The sequence below is a fragment of the Lithobates pipiens genome, unplaced genomic scaffold (assembly GCF_037356315.1).
Source record: "Lithobates pipiens isolate NorthernLeopardFrog02 unplaced genomic scaffold, aLitPip1_a1.2 Scaffold_22, whole genome shotgun sequence".
NCBI classification, from domain to species: Eukaryota; Metazoa; Chordata; class Amphibia; order Anura; family Ranidae; genus Lithobates; species Lithobates pipiens.
Window position 1 is genome coordinate 25,312,617 of NW_027507784.1, and position 18,466 is coordinate 25,331,082.

An 18,466-nucleotide genomic window follows, 5' to 3' on the forward strand; every position below is an offset into this window, starting at 1 on the left:
TGGTTTTTCCACAACATTGTAAGCCCTCAAAGTGACTCTTGGTGGGCGCTGGAGCGCCCTGCTGTGAACGATTACATCAAGAATTGTAATTACATGCCATTGTTGAACAGTGGTAGAAAAATTGACCTTTGGTGGTTGTGGTGCTGGTGCCACAACACTATAAGTCCTCCCAGTTACTCTCGGTGGGCACAGGAACGGGCCCTCCTGTGAAATATTATATCAAGAAATGTAATTACTTGCCCCTGTTAAACAGGGGCTGAAAAATTGGGCCTTAGGCACTGGTGCTGGTGCCACGACACTGCAACCTCTCCCATATACTCTAGTTGTAGTGCAGGAATGAGCCCTGCTGCAAAGCATTGCATCAAAAATTGTAATTAAATGCCCCTGTTAAACGGGGTCTGAAAAATTGGGCTGGTGGCACTGGTATAGGTGGATATAATTATGTATAATGCGGTCAGGGCACGCAGACAACACGCACAATCTCCTACAACTGACTGCAAGCTCTATTACAAAAGAGCAATATAGCTAGCTATATAGGTGAATATAGCGGTGTATACTGCGGTCAGGGCACGCAGACAACACCCACTACAGAAGAGCAAGAACGCAAAATCGGCCGATAACGAACAGTGTATACTGTGTTGAAGGTACACAGAACACCCACTAACTCCTACAGACACCAACACACTACACAAGGCCGCCGTGCTGGCGGCCTTATATAGTGTGGGGCGTGTACTACATAGCCTGAGCTATGATTGGCCACAGGCATCCTGCCTGTGGCCAAACATGGCTCTCCTCGCTGCACGGTGCTGTGATTGGCCAAGCATGCAGGGTCACAGTGCATGCTTGGCCAATCATGAGCCAGCAATGCACTACGATGGCGCAGTGCATTGTGGGCCGTGAGCGCCACGTGAATTTGGCACGAACGGTCCATAATGTTTGGTATTCGCCGAACGGTCGAACAGCCAATGTTCGAGTCGAACACGAAGCTCATCCGTACTCTCCGGCCTCTTCTGCCGGTCTCTGGTTCTTATGCCAGGCTCCTCAGCTATCTTCATCCAGCTTTTTTACTAGTGGTGGCCCGGTCTTCTCCGTCCTTCTTCCCTGTTCTCTCTTCTTCCGATGTTGACAAGACGCTCTCTCCTGCTGTAATGCCATGTGCAACGACTTATATAGGAATGTGACATCACCCGGTGACCCCACCCCTTATGACGTCACAGTCCCAGCATGTCCCGAGGACTGCTACCTGGTGCCAGTTGCAGCAAAGAAAACTGAGACCACTAGGCTTCCTGGCCATTCTCACCATCAAGAGCTCTGATGAAGATCAAAGGTCACTTAGACTCCATGCCTCGGCTGCACCCGCGTCACCCTGCCAGGGGGCACCAAAACAGAGTGTCAAGGCACCTCTGAAAAATTGTGATCCCTATCTTTAGTTCAACAGAGCTCCAAACTTGGGACATACATTGAGACAAGGCATGCCTTGGACATTGAGAGCCCAGATTCACTCAATGGCAGCTGAAGACATGAATTTATTTATTAAGACTGGGGAGCTGTGCATAGAAACCAATCAGCTTCCAAGTTTTATTGCCAAAGCTTAATTGAACGAGATGAAGTTAGAAGCTGATTGGCTACCATGCACAGCTGCACCAGATTCTGAGTGCTCCAGTCTTATTAAATCAACCTCAAGTGTCCAAGTGTCTATCTGCACACAAAAAAAAAAAAAGAATAAAAAAAAGTTCATAAAACAATGTCGCATAAAACATTTCCCTGGAATATTTACCAGCTAGTGAGCACACAAGCAAAGTTTAGGCTGTTTTTCGGCAATTCACATCGAATACTTCAGATTTGTATGGGAATAGCTAAAACCTGAACACTGGGTCCACCACCAATTTTGGATTTGAACTTATAGAGGAGAACATCAAGAGTCCAAAAGAAAAGCAAATTTTTTATTCCAATCGTTATACACATGGGTGACCAAAAATTCTTGATTTGTTGAAATATTTGTCTATGAAAATCAATCCTTGTCAAAGATTGCATACGAATCAGCGTACAGGCCAAAAAAACGATACACCATGATATATACATTATGTTTAATCATAAGCATTTCTTGGATCAAATATACAGCACCTTATATATGAATGCATTATTCTATAGTACATTTTCATTAGGTATAGCAAGACAAAGAACCTATTTAATGCCATTGAATGTATAGGCATAGCGCTCATATGGCACCAGTTTTGATTAGAGCCGGTTCACACTGCGGGCGATGCGAGGCGACACGACTCGCCTCGCCGCGCTCTGGCAAGTCGCCCCCGTTCTGTACAATGGAACCGTTCTGAGAGGAGCGACTCGAGTCGCTCCGACTCAGAAAAAAGGTTCCTGTACTACTTCTGGGCGACCTCGGGGCGACTTGCATTGACTTCTATACAGAAGTCATCTGCAAGTTGCCGCTGAGGTCGCGGCAGGTCGCGGCGAGGCAAGTCGGTGTCGCCTCGCATCGCCTGCAGTGTGAACCGGCCCTTAGAGTTACAGTTTTTTCTATCGGCAACCTAAGTGCTCAAGATCTTCTCCTAAAGCCCCCCCCCATGCATCTCTGGATTACTGTAACTGAATTCTCTAAACATCAGTAGTTGCCAGTTGAGTTGGGCAACCTGGTGGTCTCTGCTAGTAAAACTCTGTCGGAAACCTTGGAGCTATTTAGACAACTACACAGTGTACTGTCTATAAACAATGCATAATGTATTCAGGCTCCCTTCACTTTTTCAATTATTTTATGTTGCAGCCTAATACTATAATTGTTTAAATTCATTCCCCCCCCCTCCCTCAAGAACCCGATGGTCAGCTCCAGACATCCTGTGTGGAGATAGGACAAAGTTACAGAAGGACAACCATCACTGCAGCCCTCCACCGATTTGGGATTTGTGGCTAGATGGAAGGCTCTCCTCGGTGCAAAACACATGAACGCTCGCTTAGGCCACGTACACACGCGCGGACTGTTCGCCCAACTTTGTCCGTCCAACAGTTTCGGCAAACAGTCCGCTCAAACTTAGCATGGACGGACATGGCCACACACGACGGACGAACAGTTTGCTGAAACCGTGCGCGATGACGTGAACGTCACGTACGACGGGACGAAAAATACGACGTCCTATACACTGCATTATAGCTTTCGGCGTGAAAATCCTTTCTGAGCATGCGCGCAACTTTGTTTGACGAACAAGCCTACACACGAGCGGGCTGTTCGCTGAAACAAGGTTTCAGCGGACAGTTTTTCGGAAATTCCGAAAAACCTTGTCCGTCCAACTGTCCGCTGAAACTGTCCGCTGAAAGCCCACACACGAGCGGACTGTCCGCCCAAACACTGTTCAGCGGACAAAGTTGGGCGAACAGTCCGCCCGTGTGTACGCGGCCTTAGAGTTTGCAAAAAAAACACCTGAAAGACCCTCGGACTGTGAGAAATAAGATTCTCTGGTCTTTGGAAACCAAGATTGAACTGTTTGGCCTCAATTGTAAACCTTATGTTTGGAAGAAACAAGGCACTGCTCATCACCTGCCCTAAACCATCCCAACAGTGAAGCATGGTGGTGGCAGCTTCATGCTGTGGCGGTGTTTTTAAGCAGCAGGGACTGGGAGACTGGTCAGGGTTGAGGTAAATCTGAATGGAGCAAAGTAGAAAGATATCCTCAATGAAAACCTGTTCTACCGTGCTCAGGACCTCAGACTGGGCAGAGCGTTTACCTTCCAACATGACAACGATCCTAGGAACGCAGCCATGACAATACAAGAGTGGCTTAGGGACAACTCTGTGAATGTTCTAGAGGGGTCAAGCCAAAGCCCAGACTTTAACCCTATTGAACATCTCTGGAGGGATTTGAAACTCGCTGTCAACCAACAGCCCCCATCCAACCGGACTGAGCTTGGGAGGAGTTGCAAAGAAGAATGGCGAAAAACCCTCCAATCCAGGTTTGGAGTACTTTTAGTATATTTTCTCTAATTAATCTTTGTTTTAAATTTTCAATATTTGGTGCCGCAAAAGTCCCTTACCTCCAAAATTTTTGTGCATATATCTTCCTTTGGGATGCTGGTACCATTATTGTATATCACTTGATATATATCACTTGATATACACTATTGTATATCACTTGAACGGATCCCCGTCACAGAATTTCTATACCTCCAATCCAGGTGTGCAAAGCTTGCCACGTCATACCCAAAAATACCCGAGGCTGTAATTTCCGCCAAAGGTGCTTCAACAAACTACTAAAGGATCTGAATACTTAAGTACATGTGATATTTAAGTTTTTTTGTTTTAATAAATTCACAGACATTTCTAGAATTCTTTTTTCACTTTGCTATTATGGGGTCCTGGGTGTAGATTAACCACTTAACAACCGCCCATTGCCGATTAATGGCTTCAGGGCGGTTGTTTAACTCTGAGAGGCCGTTAATTAACGGCCTCCCAGAATTCTGCTCTCGCGCGCCCCCTGGGGTGCGCACATGAGAGCATCCGTGACCGCTGGGTCCAGTGGACCCGGCGCATCACGAATCACGGTAAACGGCCGCTCATCGCGGCCGTTTACCACGTGATCGCTCCGTCAAATGACGGAGTGATCACTTGTAAACAAACCGGCGTCATGTTATGACGCCGGTTCCTCCCTCCCCCTCTCTGTACCGATCGGTACAGCGGAGGGGGAAGAGATCGGTGTCAGCAGCGATGTGGGCTGCATCTGCAGTGCCCACATCGCTGCTCACCGAAAATTAACCCCTCAATTCCCTGCCAATACTCTGCAATACCCTGCAATACTCTGCAGTACCCTGCTATTACTCTGCAATACTCTGCAGTACCCTGCCATTACTCTGCAATACCCTGCAACACTCTGCAATACCCTGCAACACTCCGCAACACCCTGCAACACTCCGCAACACCCTGCAACACTCCGCAACACTCTGCAACACTCCGCAACACTCTGCAACACTCTGCAATACCCTGCAACACTCTGCAATACCCTGCAACACTCCGCAACACCCTGCAACACTCTGCAACACCCTGCAACACTCTGCAACACTCTGCAACACCCTGCAACACTCTGCAACACTCTGCAATACCCTTCAACACTCTGCAATACCCTGCAACACTCTGCAATACCCTGCAACACTCTGCAACACCCAGCAACACTCTGCAATGCTCTGCAACACCTGCCAATACCCTGCAACACTCTGCAACACCCGCCAATACCCTGCAACACTCTGCAATGCTCTGCAACACCCGCCAATACCCTGCAATGCTCTGCAACGCCATACTCTGAGATACCCAGCCATAGTCGGTGATACCCTGCAATACCCAGCCATAGACACCCCCCCCCTCCCGCCGCCCTCCAGTGCTTCTACCCAATCGCCAATACGATCAAAGCCAGAATCTTTTTTTTTTTTTCAGGCTTCCCAGCTTAGAGGTGACATGTGGGGTCTTATTGACCCCACATCTCACTGTAAAGAGGACCTGTCACCCCATATTCCTATTACAAGGGATGTTTACATTCCTTGTAATAGGAATAAAAGTGATCAAAAAAATTATTTTTGGGGAAAAAAATGTCAAACTAAAATAAATAAAGTAAAATGAACAATAAAAAAAATGCTTTTTTTAAAGCGCCCCTGTCCCCATGTGCTCGCATGCAGAAGCGAACGCATACGTAAGTCCCGCCCACATATGAAAACGGTGTTCAAACCACACATGTGAGGTATCGCTGCGAACGTTAGAGCGAGAGCAATAATTCTAGCCCTAGACCTCCTCTGTAACTCAAAACATATAACCAGTAAAAAAAAATTAAATCGTCGCCTATGGGGATTTTTAAGTAGCTACGTTTGGCGCCATTCCACGAGCGTGTGCAATTTTGAAGAGTGACATATTAGGTATCTATTTACTCGGTATAACTTCATCTTTCACATTATGCAAAAATTGGGCTAACTTTACTGTGTTTTTTTTTTTTTTAAGCACAAAACTGTTTTTTTTCCAAAAAAAAGCATTAGAAAAATTACTGCGCAAATACTGTGCGAGATAAAAAGTTGAAAAGACCACCATTGTATTCTCCAGGGTGTTTGCTAAAAAAAACATATATAATGTTTTGGGATTCTATGTAATTTTCTAGCAAATAAATGATGATTTTTACATGTAGGAGAGAAATGTCAGAATTGTCCTGGGTGCTCCAGAACACCTGATGGCGCTCCCTGCATGTTGGGCCTCTGTATGTGACCACACTGTGTAAAAGTCTCACACATGTGGTATCACCATACTCGGGAGTAATAGCAGAATGTGTTTTGGGGTGTAATTTGTGGTATGCATATGCTGCGTGTGAGAAATAAACTGATAATATGACAATTTTGTGAAAAAAAAAGTAAAAAAAATCTTGATTTTGCAAAGAATTGTGGGAAAAAATGACAACTTCAAAAAACTCATCATGCCTCTTACTAAATACCTTGGAATGTCTTCTTTCCAAAAAGGGGTCATTTGGGGGGTATTTGTACTTTTCTGGCATGTTAGGGTCTCAAGAATTGAAATAGGCCGTCAGTACTTCAGGTGTGATCAATTTTCAGATATTGGCACCACAGCTTGTGGACTCTATAACTTTCACAAAGACCAAATAATATCCACCAATTTGTACTTATTTTTACCAAAGATATGTAGTAGTATAAATTTTGTCCAAAATTTATGAAGAAAAAATTACTAATCTGCTAAATTTTCTAACAGAAACAAAGAAAAATTCATTTTTTTTACAGAATTTTCAGTATTTTCTCTTTTATAGCACAAAAAATAAAAAACCGAGCGGTGATTAAATACCACCAAAAGAAAGCTCCATTTGTGTGAAAAAAAGGACAAAAATTTCATATAGGTCCAGTGTTGCATGACTGAGTAATTGTCATTCAAAATGCGAGAGCACCGAAAGCTGAAAATTGGTCTGGTTATTAAGGGTGTTTAAGTGCCCAGTGGTCAAGTGGTTAATGAGAAAAAAAAAAACTAATGTAAACAACTGTAGTATCAGGCTGCAACATATCAAAATTGAAAAAAAGTGAAAGGGGGTCTGACTACATTTTGAATGCAATATACACAGATCAGTCATAGCATTGCATGACCACTGACAAGTAAAGGGAATAACTTTTTTACAATGGCATCTGAAAATTGGTGGGATAGATTAGGCAGTGAAAATGTTGTCCTTGAGGTTGATGTTGACCACAACATACAGGGATATAGAATGTAATACTGACATAAAAGCACAAACAAAAGGTTGGACTTGGTGGACTTGCGTCTTTTTTCAACCTCACCTACTATGTAACTATGTAGCTCTGATGTGGTGAAAGAAGAGAAAAAAAATGGACATCGCAGTTTGTTGTGCATGTGGTTGTGAAGCCCATGGTGGCCCATCTCCACAGCCAAAAGCTTCTACAACGGTCACATGTACGTCAGAACTGGACTACGGGGCAATGGAAGAAGGTGGCCTGGTCTGATGAATCACGCGTCCTTTTACATCATGTGGATGGCCGGGTGCATCACCTACCTGGGGAAGAGATGGCACCAGGATGCGATCTAAGAAGGAAGGCAAGTCAGCAGAGCTTTGGGCAATGTTCTGCTGGGAAACCTTCCGTCCTGCCATTCATGCCGATGTTACTTTGGTGTCTATGCCTCAATGGGTCAGGGCTGTTTTAGCAAAAGGGGGGCATACTCAATATTAAGTGGGTGGTCATAATTTTATGGCTGATCGGTGTATATATATATATATATATATATATGGAATGGTAGGTGGGCTCAAGAGAAATGTATAAAATGGGACTGAACAATATGAAAGTTTAGCGTTTAGCATTTAGGTGCTAACGAGCCTTATCCTCCTGACCCTGCTGTAAACATTTTATGTGTTTGTGCTATTAATATTAACCACCTATATATCTGTTTTGTTTTTTTTGTTTTTTTACTTTATATAGATTAAGGCCTCTTTCACACTAACGTCCCGTTCAGGCCCGCCTGTCAGTTTTTCAGGCGGACCTGAACGGGTGCTCCATAGAGCTCTATGGAGCGTCGGATGTCAGCGGTGACATGTCCGCTGACATCCGACCCGCTCCGATCCGAAAAAGTGTGACGGAGGAAAAAGCTATTTTTCCATCCGTCTGCGGATCGGATCGGGTGACGACGGGCACTGCGGTCCGTCGTCATCCGATCTCCCATAGGGGAGAGCGGCGCTGTGACAGGTCCGTCCCTGCGCAGTATGCAGAGACGGACCTGTCATCTCCCTGCTCAGCGGGGATCGGCGGAGTGATCCCCGCTGAGCAAACGGATATCCACGGGGCGGATCAGAACTGATCCGCCCCGTGTGAAAGGACCCTAAGAGAGACAAATGTACTAAAAAAAATGTAATAATTGAACAATCATTGTTTGATGAAGGTAGCAGACCTTTAAAAGAACTTGTGAGAACAGAAATAATCTGCGTATCCTGGCTAGTTTTTTTCAGGTGCAGGTCCCAGGCTTATCTCTTTTTTATCCTAACTTTGTTACCTAGAAATCTACCGGCCTGGAACTAGCAGCTTTTCCATAAAATATAAACACTTAAGCCTTGTACACACGATCGAATTATCCGGCGTACTTAGTCCGGCAAACAATCCGGCGGACTTTCTACCGAACTGACTTGGCCACACACGGACACACAGAAAGTCCGGCGTTTGCTATCGCGATGACGTACAGCACGTACGACGGGACTAGAAAAAGGAAGTTCAATAGCCAGTAGCCAATAGCTTCCTTCTCGTACTTGCTTCTGAGCATGCGTCATTCTTAGTCCGCCGGACTAGCATACTCACGAACGTATTGTCCGCTGAAACCCAAGTCAACTACTTTCTAAGTCCGCCGGGCTTTACGCTGAAAAAGTCTGCTGAAGCCCACCCGCGATCGGATTGTCCGGTGAAATGCGGTCCGGCGGACTAAGTGCGCCGGACAATTCGATCGTGTGTACGCGGCATTACCCTACTTGTTCCAGAGCAAGGATGAGAATCAGAGGTGTGGAACCTATACCAGAAACGGCTGTTCTTATATCCCTATCCTCACTTGTACACTCTTAGCCCCTGTACAAACGGTCGGAGATTTCCACAACCAAATCCGTCAGATTTTGCCCATCTGATTTTGTCCGAAACTGTTGCATACACACGGTCGGACAAAGTTGGCGAAAAATCCGATCTTTCAGAACGTGATGATGTAATTTTGTTACGATGGGACTACGTTCAGGCTAGTAGCCAATAGCTTTGATGTAGGAATTTGATCTGAGCATACGTGCCACTTGGTCCGATCAAAATTCTCTACACATGATCGGAGTATGTCCGACCGGCCCAGTTGGTCGGGAAATATTTCCAACATGTTGGAAAATTGGGTCCGACGGATATTCCGATGGAATCAGTCCGATGCATACCACACACAGTCGGATTATCCGACGACACGGTCCGATAGGACACATTCCGACGGATTCTCCGACCGTGTGTACAAGGGCTAAGGCTGGAGAATTAGTGATTCATCTGTATTACAATATATAATTATATATTCTTGGCTCACTGGGTTTTATTCAGGCTCTTGAGAGCTTCTTCCCTTGTCAGTTTGTGCCAGTCTTCCGGAAGATTGGCCGGTTTGGCATTGTACAGTTTGGCAAAAGAATAATTGAACTGCATCAGAACAAACTTCCAGTAATCCGAGCCACCGGCAGTTGTGTCAGGGTAGATAGCCCAGTCTGGGTAACATTTTTGGTAATCTTTGTAAGGGTGGGGCTTCCCTTCTGCATTCCTAAAAGTCTTATTAGAAATGACGTTGGAAGAGCATATGGAATGGTCAAGAGCTTTTGTATCTTCATTGACATGTTGGGCTAGCCCTCTCGGTCTATGGACAGATGCGAAATGTTCTTTATGATTCCCTCCTCCAGCTTCACACGGGGCTTTACAGAAAGGACATTGCTTGCCGCATCCGATCACCTTCCTGAACAATTCATCCTGAGGTTTCAGTGTCAAATTGAAAAATATTGTTTCTATGTTTCGTGAGTTTATGTTTTTCTCTACCAGTTTTTCTAAAACAGATAGGTGCAATTCAATCTCATGTGCAAACTGCTCAATAGTACTCAAATTGTTTTCAAAAATGACGACTTTCATACTGTTCTGTGAAATGACCAGTTCTTCCTTCAAAACGTTACAAAACTCAGCTAAGAAGTCATAAATAGTCTTGGCTTGAAGAGTTTTTTTATCCTGAAGAGCTTGTTTTATTTTTCTCAAAACACTCTGCAAAATACTTGTTTGCAATACACGAATAGTATTTCGGCATTTATAATGCTCAGTAAGGTATTGTGAGATCCACCTTTTCATGAAACCTTCATAGCTGTTGATGTATTCTGCATAGTTTTCAAGAGAGCCATCATTAAGCAATGTATTGAGCACCTCTCGTTGTAAGATTTTCCGACTCTTGAATTCCCGAGGGCCGTTTTTTTGGAGAATGTCATCCACGATCTCTTTGCCAAGGCACCTGTTGATGTGGTCCAGGATGGCTGGCGTTAAAGACACCATACATAATTGTTTAGCCCTTCTTTGACAGTCATTCCTTGTTTTAAACATGTTCATGAACGTGTCGAAGTATTGAGGTTTCATCTCCTCTAGGTAGCTTTGTGGATCATTACGCAGGACAAATTCTTCATGCATTCTCTGAAACATCACGACCGCATTTCCAAAAACCCAAAGCTTAAGATCCAGCTCAAACAATTTGGTTGTCCGAAGATTTTTAAAGTTATACTGGTTCAGGTTATTATTTATCATTTTCAGCAGTTCAAGAGAATACATTTCTTTAAAGTCAGTCTTGGAATTTGCCATTTCTGTTACTTTTTCTTTACATTTTCTCTGTACAGACAAGGCAAGATCTTTTGCACAATCACTTTCTCCTTTGGAATCAACTTGGAGATAGTTTCTATTAATAGAAAAGTCCTCTCCTTTATATTGATTTAGATTTTGAAGTTTAGTTAGAAAAACACTATTGTCATCACACTTCATGTCTTCTTTCAGCTGTTGAATGATTGCCAGGTCAATGTCCCGTTTTTTTAACGTTGGCGGTGGTAAAGTGGATGTTGCTTTTCTCCATATCATCTCAAATTCTCCCTTTAACTGTTCTTCGTCTACTGAGTACTCGTTCTTTCTTATTTTGTCCATGATGTCTGACACGCTTTCTTCTATGATTCCAATATATCTCTCTTGTACAGCTTGGATCTGGCATTTCTCTTTTTGGATGTTGATTGTCAGATCACATTTGTCAAGAAGACCAATTTTAAGGATTTCTCTGAGATACTTGATGCTTTGGAAAAAATCACTTTTAAACATCTCCAAAAGATGGGCATTGTCACAATCATCCCTAAAGTACTTTTCTAGAGAACTAGCCATGACATGCTCTTCTTTGTCCAATAAACTGTTCATCTCGCTTTTTATCCTGTCCCAAGTTTTAGATCCTAACTGATCAGATGATAGGTTAAAGATCAGAGTTTCTGTCTTAATCATCCAGTCATGGCTGTTTTTCTGAAATCTCCATTCCCAGTCTGAGTACTGGATGCAAAGCTGGTTGTAGGCCTCGGTGACCAAGCGGTTTCTGAAGCTGAAGACAAATTTTTCATGTTTCACTGCTTCCCACAAACTCCTCATCCACTCTGTGAACTGTCTGATATCTTGTGGTTTTCCCGGCATAGACTTTAGATACTTTTCTATAGACTTTTTTAGCTCCTTAACATTTTCACTGTAGCCATAGTTAATGGAAGCCATAGGTGGAATGCCATGCCACAATCCGGGAATATACCAGGAGTTACTCTCGATGTCACAGTGTATGATGTCAGAGAAGGTGTTGACTCCACTTTTGTTCTCCATTCTTGCAGATACTTTGGTCATTTCATTCAGCTGTTCGAGAAATTTTTCTCTGGCTTGGCGGTTTTTCACATGAGCGGACACGTCGCTCACGTTCTGATGCACGAAATGGCAACTGGACTTTTTCCCTACTTCCTTCATCCGAAGAAAGGCATGGATTACGATCTGAAGTATGTCTTTCATCTCTTCTGTATTTTCCATGGCCATGTTAACTATGGTGATGTCGCTTAACCCAACTGCTACTGTCGCCAATTCATTGTCATGTTCATAACTACCCTCAAGAGAGGCTAGTTCCATCGATTTTAATCCTTCAGTGTCAATAACCATAACATAGTCACAGTCCAGATTCTCATGAAAGTTCTTTTTTGCATCAAGGAGAGTCATGAAGGCTCCTCGTGTGCAACGACCACTAGATGTAGGTAAATGCAAGCCAAACATGGTGTTCAGAAGGGTGGACTTCCCTGTACTTTGCACTCCCAGGACAGTAATTACTCTAACTGTGCAGTTTTTCTGTGTTATGATTTCTAGCTCACTCAGGACATCGGTTATCCACGTCATGGGTATGTTGGAGGCATCTCCATCTATCAACTCCAGTGGGAACCCATCCAACAACAGATTAGCAGCTATTTTTGAGAAACTCATCATTTTTTTCTTCCCTATAGAATGTTCTGCTTCATAAAACTGCCCCAACTCGCGTATAAAATGTTCAACGCCTAGCGAACCATCAGCTAATTTCTGATCAATTTCCATAAAGGCCTGGGCATTTGATGATACATCTGTCAACAGCTCTCGGTATTCATCATTTAATTTTGCAAGCTGATGTCTTCCGAGTTTGTCTAGTTGTATTTTCAGCCACTTCAGGAATACTTTTCGCTCTTCTTGAGTAAATCTTTTCAGGGCGTCCAGAAATTGCTTCACACCAGACGCCATCTCTTGGTTTCTTTGCTGCTTACGGAGCTGGAAATGGTCTTCCCGGAGCTGTGACTGATATTCTTCCACATCTTTGTCCTCCAAGTTTCTCATTCTACACAATTCCTTCTCAATCTTAGTCAGCTGTTTCCAAAGATCACCTTGGAGTTTCATTGTTTTCTTTTTATAATCCAGGACATTCTTTATCTGACTGGTGATTGTCTTTGCGGCTTCCCTTGCTTTCTTACATCCCCTAAAATTCTCATCAACATTGAAGTTTGATTCAGAAGCTCTTTCAGCAATTTTCTCTAGAGTAGAGTTTTTCATGGGATTTACTAGCAGGGATTTTATCTTTGACTGTAAAGTCTTGACTAATTGTGTGTCATTGACCTTTCTGCTTTTAACAATAAATTTCTCTTTCTTAATGTTATGTGTTTCTGATAAATTTTGAAAGAATTTAATAATATCTGCTGCACTCTTTTCAGATTCTACATTTACAATAAAGAAGAATTGTGGGTTTTGGCTTACCAGGTTTGATAAGAGATCATATTGGTTATCTTTTATACTCTCAATAAACACAAACACAGCTGATGATACCCCTGATAATAAATCAAACTGTTTCAAGTGACGCTCAAGATCCCCTCTTAGGTTAATGAAGCTTACAGGTTCTGGAAAAATATCTGAGTGTCCACGTCCTGCTGGAAAATAGCAAGACATTTCCACAAGCCCATCGGAGCATTGGCGTTGGGCATTTCCACCAGGCATGTCCTTGTGGACAAAATAATTTTGAATGAACTGAGGAGGACTTAACACTTGATTTAGAATCTTTGACTTTGATAAGTTGCACGTTCCCAGTCTGAAGAAAGAAAAAATGGGCATTGAAATGTTAACTAAGTTGCCTTCTTCAAACCCTGTACTGTTCACTAATGACTGTGGTTTCCACTTCTTTACAATGTCTCTCATTGCCCACAACATGAAGGTATACGATGTTCTGTCATCATCATCATCATCAGGGAGCAGCAGAGGGAGGGCGAACTGCAACATGGACATTTTGGAGACAATCTCTTGTTGTAAGAAGGTATCCGAGTCATGAAGAACATCGCACAAGACATCCAGAGGGTTGTAGGTATCAGAATCCATGGAATCATCAGAGTCCTCATTGTTAAAATCAAAGCATTCATCCATGTCTGTGTCCGAAGAACAAATGTTTCTTGCAGTGACATCTAAAGCCATGAGCTTCTCGAGAAATATCTTCTTTATCCAGTCTTAAAAAGAAAGAATACAAATCTGATGTAAATAAGGATAATTAAAGTGATTGTAAAGTCTCATTTTTTTTAGTTAAAAATAACAATCATATGATACTTACCTCCTCTGTGCAGTTGGTTTTGCACAGAGCAGCCCCGGATCCTCCTCTTCTCAGGTCCCTCTTCGGTGCTTCTGGCCCCTCCCTCCTGTTGAGTGCCCCCACAGCAAGCGGCTTGCTATGGGGCACGTGAGCTGAGTCACAGTGCCCTGTGTCCATTCAGACATGGAGCCACGACCCGGCCTCACCCCCTCTCTCTCCTCATTGGCTCACTGAATTTGATTGACAGCAGCAGGAGCCAATGGCCCCACGCTGCCGTCTCAGCCAATGAGGAGGGAGAGTCCCGGGCAGCTGAGACACTCCTGCAACATTGCTGGATAGATACAGGGCTCAGGTAAGTATGAGGGAGGCTGCTGCACACATACAGATTTTTATCTCAGCACATAGAATGCATTAAGATAAAGTTAAGATAAGAGTCACAGTGTCCTGTGTCCATTCAGACATGGAGCCATGACCCGGCCTCACCCCCTCTCTCTCCTCATTGGCTCACTGAATTTGATTGACAGCAGCAGGAGCCAATGGCCCCACGCTGCCGTCTCAGCCAATGAGGAGGGAGAGTCCCGGGCAGCTGAGACACTCCTGCAACATTGCTGGATAGATACAGGGCTCAGGTAAGTATGAGGGAGGCTGCTGCACACATACAGATTTTTATCTCAGCACATAGAATGCATTAAGATAAAAGAAAAACCTTCCGACTTTACAACCACTTTAAGAATAGAGCATACATGCATACTGGCAAAGCCACATGTCTTGCGGCTTTCCTAATAGCTTTGCCAGCTGCTCTTCAGGCTCTTGGCTGAACCTCTACTGGTTGCACATCTCAGAGGTTATAGGATTGCTATACCTTTCCGCAATTGCGGTCATATTGGCTCTATGATACACATTTGGTGGGAATGCCCGAAAATTGGGAATCTGTCTTCCACATTATTAGGAAGATTTCGATCATACCCATTCCCACATCGCCTCAATATGCCTTACTTAATTTCCCCCAACCAGGAATTCCGAAATTAATGCCAAATCTGATTAGGTTTATACTAATCTGAACTAAACTGACAATTGCGCGGGCTTAGAAGCAACCCACGGTGTCCTTGCGGCAGGTCAAGCGGAAGATATCCTGAATTATGGCCCAGGAAAAAACGGTCAGTATCTTCTTGGACACAGTAGACAGACATGAGGCAGTGTGGGCTCCCTGGTCTAGCTACCTTTACGGGGTCTACGCATGCTGCCGTGCCACCAGTCTGATTGCGGATGAGTGAGAACCACTTCATCGGAAGCTTCAGTACAGCTCCCCTCTTTTTCTTCTTCTTTCTCTATCACTTATTCTCCCTATTCTCTGTTGTTTACCTACTCTAGGTCTCTTTTACTCAACATTGCTCACCGCAGGTTCACTATGTTACCACACAGGTTATGAGAGGTTTGGTGTGTCAAAATAAAATCGTGTCACTACAGACAAGTTATCGGCTCTCCCTCTCCTCTACAAGTTATTCCACATTTTAACATTTTAACACTAGCCACATCCAGTGGCGTAACTAGAACCTTCAGGGCCCTGATGCAAGAAACCATGAAGGGCCCCCCCCTGAACCCCAGCCAGGGCCCTTCCCTCTGAGTCCGGCAGTGGAACTCCAGGACGTGATCACAGGTATGACCTTTGTGAGCCCTGTAGTTCCACCACTGGCATCAGTTGTTTTTTATTATTATTTTATTTTTTATTTTTAGGTGCCCCATTGGGGGACTGTCCCTAGGCAGGATGGAGTCCCCGTCCCCAGAAGAGATGAGGTCCTTTTCTCCAGGGCAGCTCTCAACTCTGGCTGGGGAGAACAGACATCAGACTGAGCGGCAATGCATGGAGCAGGAGAGGGGTACTCTGAGGAGCCAGCCGAGGACACAGGTCATACGGGGAATGCACAACTAAAGAGCAGCCAGCGTGATAGTTGAGCATGGAGCTCTGCTAGTCACCCTCCAACTCCAGCCACCCGCGTGCATAGTGCACTGGTACCCCTAGCTGCCTATGCTGCTGCCGGCCATATGTAGAGGGGGCTGCATGGGCCCCCTGCAGCACAGGGCCCAGTTGCGGTCGCGACTGCTGCACCCCCTATAGTTACGCCCCTGGCCACATCTGAAGCTCCGAGCAGTGATACTCTTTCCAGATGTCGACGGTTTATGGTACTCTATTAGGGTTTCCGACATGGGGGGGTTGTTGGGTTTTTGGGTTTCCGGCACAGTTAGCTCCCTTTAGGGGTGTCGGGGCTTGGGAACATGCCCCCTAGCTGGATTCAGATTGGTTCGGGGAGGGAATGTATGGATGTTTAGTGCATTTAATTGCAGTTTTATTGTTAGTAAGATGACTAGACCCGGCAGCTCTGAATTGGGAAAAATATTATTATTTGTTTTTTTTTTCTTGGGTCCTATTTTTGGTCTCTGGGTCAGCAAATGTTTTTGGGTGACATTATACTACTGTCTGTAAATCTGAGCAATGTTCTTGTTACTTTGTTTGCATCTATGTATAATCAATAAAAACTTATTGAAAGGATTGCTATACCTCTCCTACATTTGCATAAGGGTGACAGAGCACAAGAGCCCAGTTCTGTGCTTCCCTTTCACGTTGATGGACAGCTGCGCTCAATAAAACAATAAGGGGCTGATAAAAGAGAAGTAAAGTGGGCAGAATGGGGTCCACCCAGGTAAAGAAACGACCTTCATTTACATGGTAGCACCTCCTTCATCACCGTCCACTAATACTGAGGAGAGGTAATGGGATAGACAGCATGTGGATAATATAAAATATGAGTAAAGAAGAAAAACAAAGATTTGCATGCACGCACTGTTTTTAACTCTTCTAAAGCAGTGGTTCTCAACATTATTGAGACCAGGGCTCAGTAATTTCTTCCAAAACCTTCCAAACCCCAACAGTAAAAAATAAAGACCACACCCACGCGATAAAACTATGGGAATAAAAAACATGTATTGAAATGCTAGAAGACTCTGGGTGTTACTGGGTGCCAGTGTGGTGGGGAATGAGGATTATAGAGTGGTTTGGTAGCCACAGACTCAGCAGAACACTTGGTGGCCCAGCAGTGATGCAGTTTCTGGAGGGAGCTGGGAGCCCTGGGAGGTTGGGGGCACTGTCTAGGCCAGTGATGGTGAACCTTGGCACCCCAGATGTTTTGGAACTACATTTCCCATGATGCTTAAGTACACTGCAGCTTGGATGAGCATCATGGGAAACATAGTTCCAAAACATCTGGAGTGGCAAGGTTCCCCATCACTGGTCTAGGCTAAGGGGAGCCCTGGGGCACCGTGGGTCATTATGGAAGGTTGGGTGGCACCAGAGGCATACTAAGTGGGGGGGCGGGGGGGCGTGCCGCACCGGGTGCCACACACTGGGGGGGGTGTCAGGCCAGCGCCCCCCCCCCCCCCTCCGCAACTGAAGTGTCAGACAGCCGTGCCTCGGGTTCGCAGCCCACACAGAGAGAGCCCGAGGCACTGGCAGTGGGTGGCATTGCAGGGGGGGGGGTGTGCGAGCAGCACCCGAATGGAGTGACATCTGCCGGCTCAGTGATCCGGGACCCGGCTCCCCTTCTCTCTGTGGTCGTGTCGCGCTGCCGTTCTGATCAGTCTTGGGCAGCGGCTGTCACTCACAGCCGAGCAGAGTGAAGCCGCCTCCCCCTCCTCCATGCACAGCACTGTGTAGACAAGGAGGGGGAGGCGGCTTCACTCTGCTCGGCTGTGAGTGACAGCCGCTGCCCAAGACTGATCAGAACGGTGCGACGTGAGTCACATGACCACAGAGAGAAGGGGATTATTGCGCCGGGTCCCGGATCATTGAGCCGACAGGTGACACTCCATTCGGGTGCTGCTCGCACCTCCACCCTGCAATGCCGCTGCCTGAGGCTCCAGGTACACTATGGGTCCTTAGGGGAGGCTGTGCACTGTAGGGGGGTTCTTTACTGTGGTGGGTCCTGCACTGTAGGGGGGGTCTGCACTGTAGGGGGTCCTGCACTGTAGAAGGGGTCCTGCACTGTAGGGGGGTCCTGCTCTGCAAGGGGGGTCCTGCACTGTAGGGGGGTCCTGCACTGTAGGGGGGGTCCTGCACTGTAAAAGGGGTCCTGCACTGTAGGGGGGTTCTTTACTGTGGTGGGTCCTGCACTGTAGGGGGGTCCTGCACTGTAAAGGGGTTCCTGCACTGTAGAAGGGGTCCTGCACTGTAGGGGGGTCCTGCACTGTAGAAGGGGTCCTGCACTATAGGGGTCCTGCACTGTAGGGGTCCTGCACTGTAGAAGGGGTCTGCACTGTAGA

The 18,466-nt window shown here is 45.3% G+C and overlaps 1 protein-coding gene across 12 annotated transcripts in view; it reads right to left on the bottom strand.

Moving 5' to 3' along the window:
• Window positions 1-1,929: 1,929 nt before the first annotated feature.
• LOC143923442 (interferon-induced very large GTPase 1-like) overlaps window positions 1,930-18,466 on the bottom strand; it is an 80,417-nt gene continuing 63,880 nt past the window's right edge. For 11 of the 12 annotated variants that reach the window (XM_077447116.1, XM_077447113.1, XM_077447112.1 and 8 more), the window contains 2 exons: window positions 3,408-14,072; window positions 1,930-2,965 (listed from right to left, as the gene is read on the bottom strand). In XM_077447116.1, coding sequence (XP_077303242.1) covers window positions 9,571-14,072 — 4,502 coding nt within the window. In that variant the 3' untranslated portion in view covers window positions 1,930-2,965; window positions 3,408-9,570. The remainder of the gene's footprint in view (window positions 2,966-3,407; window positions 14,073-18,466) is intronic. The other variant, XM_077447110.1, reaches the window with a different exon arrangement.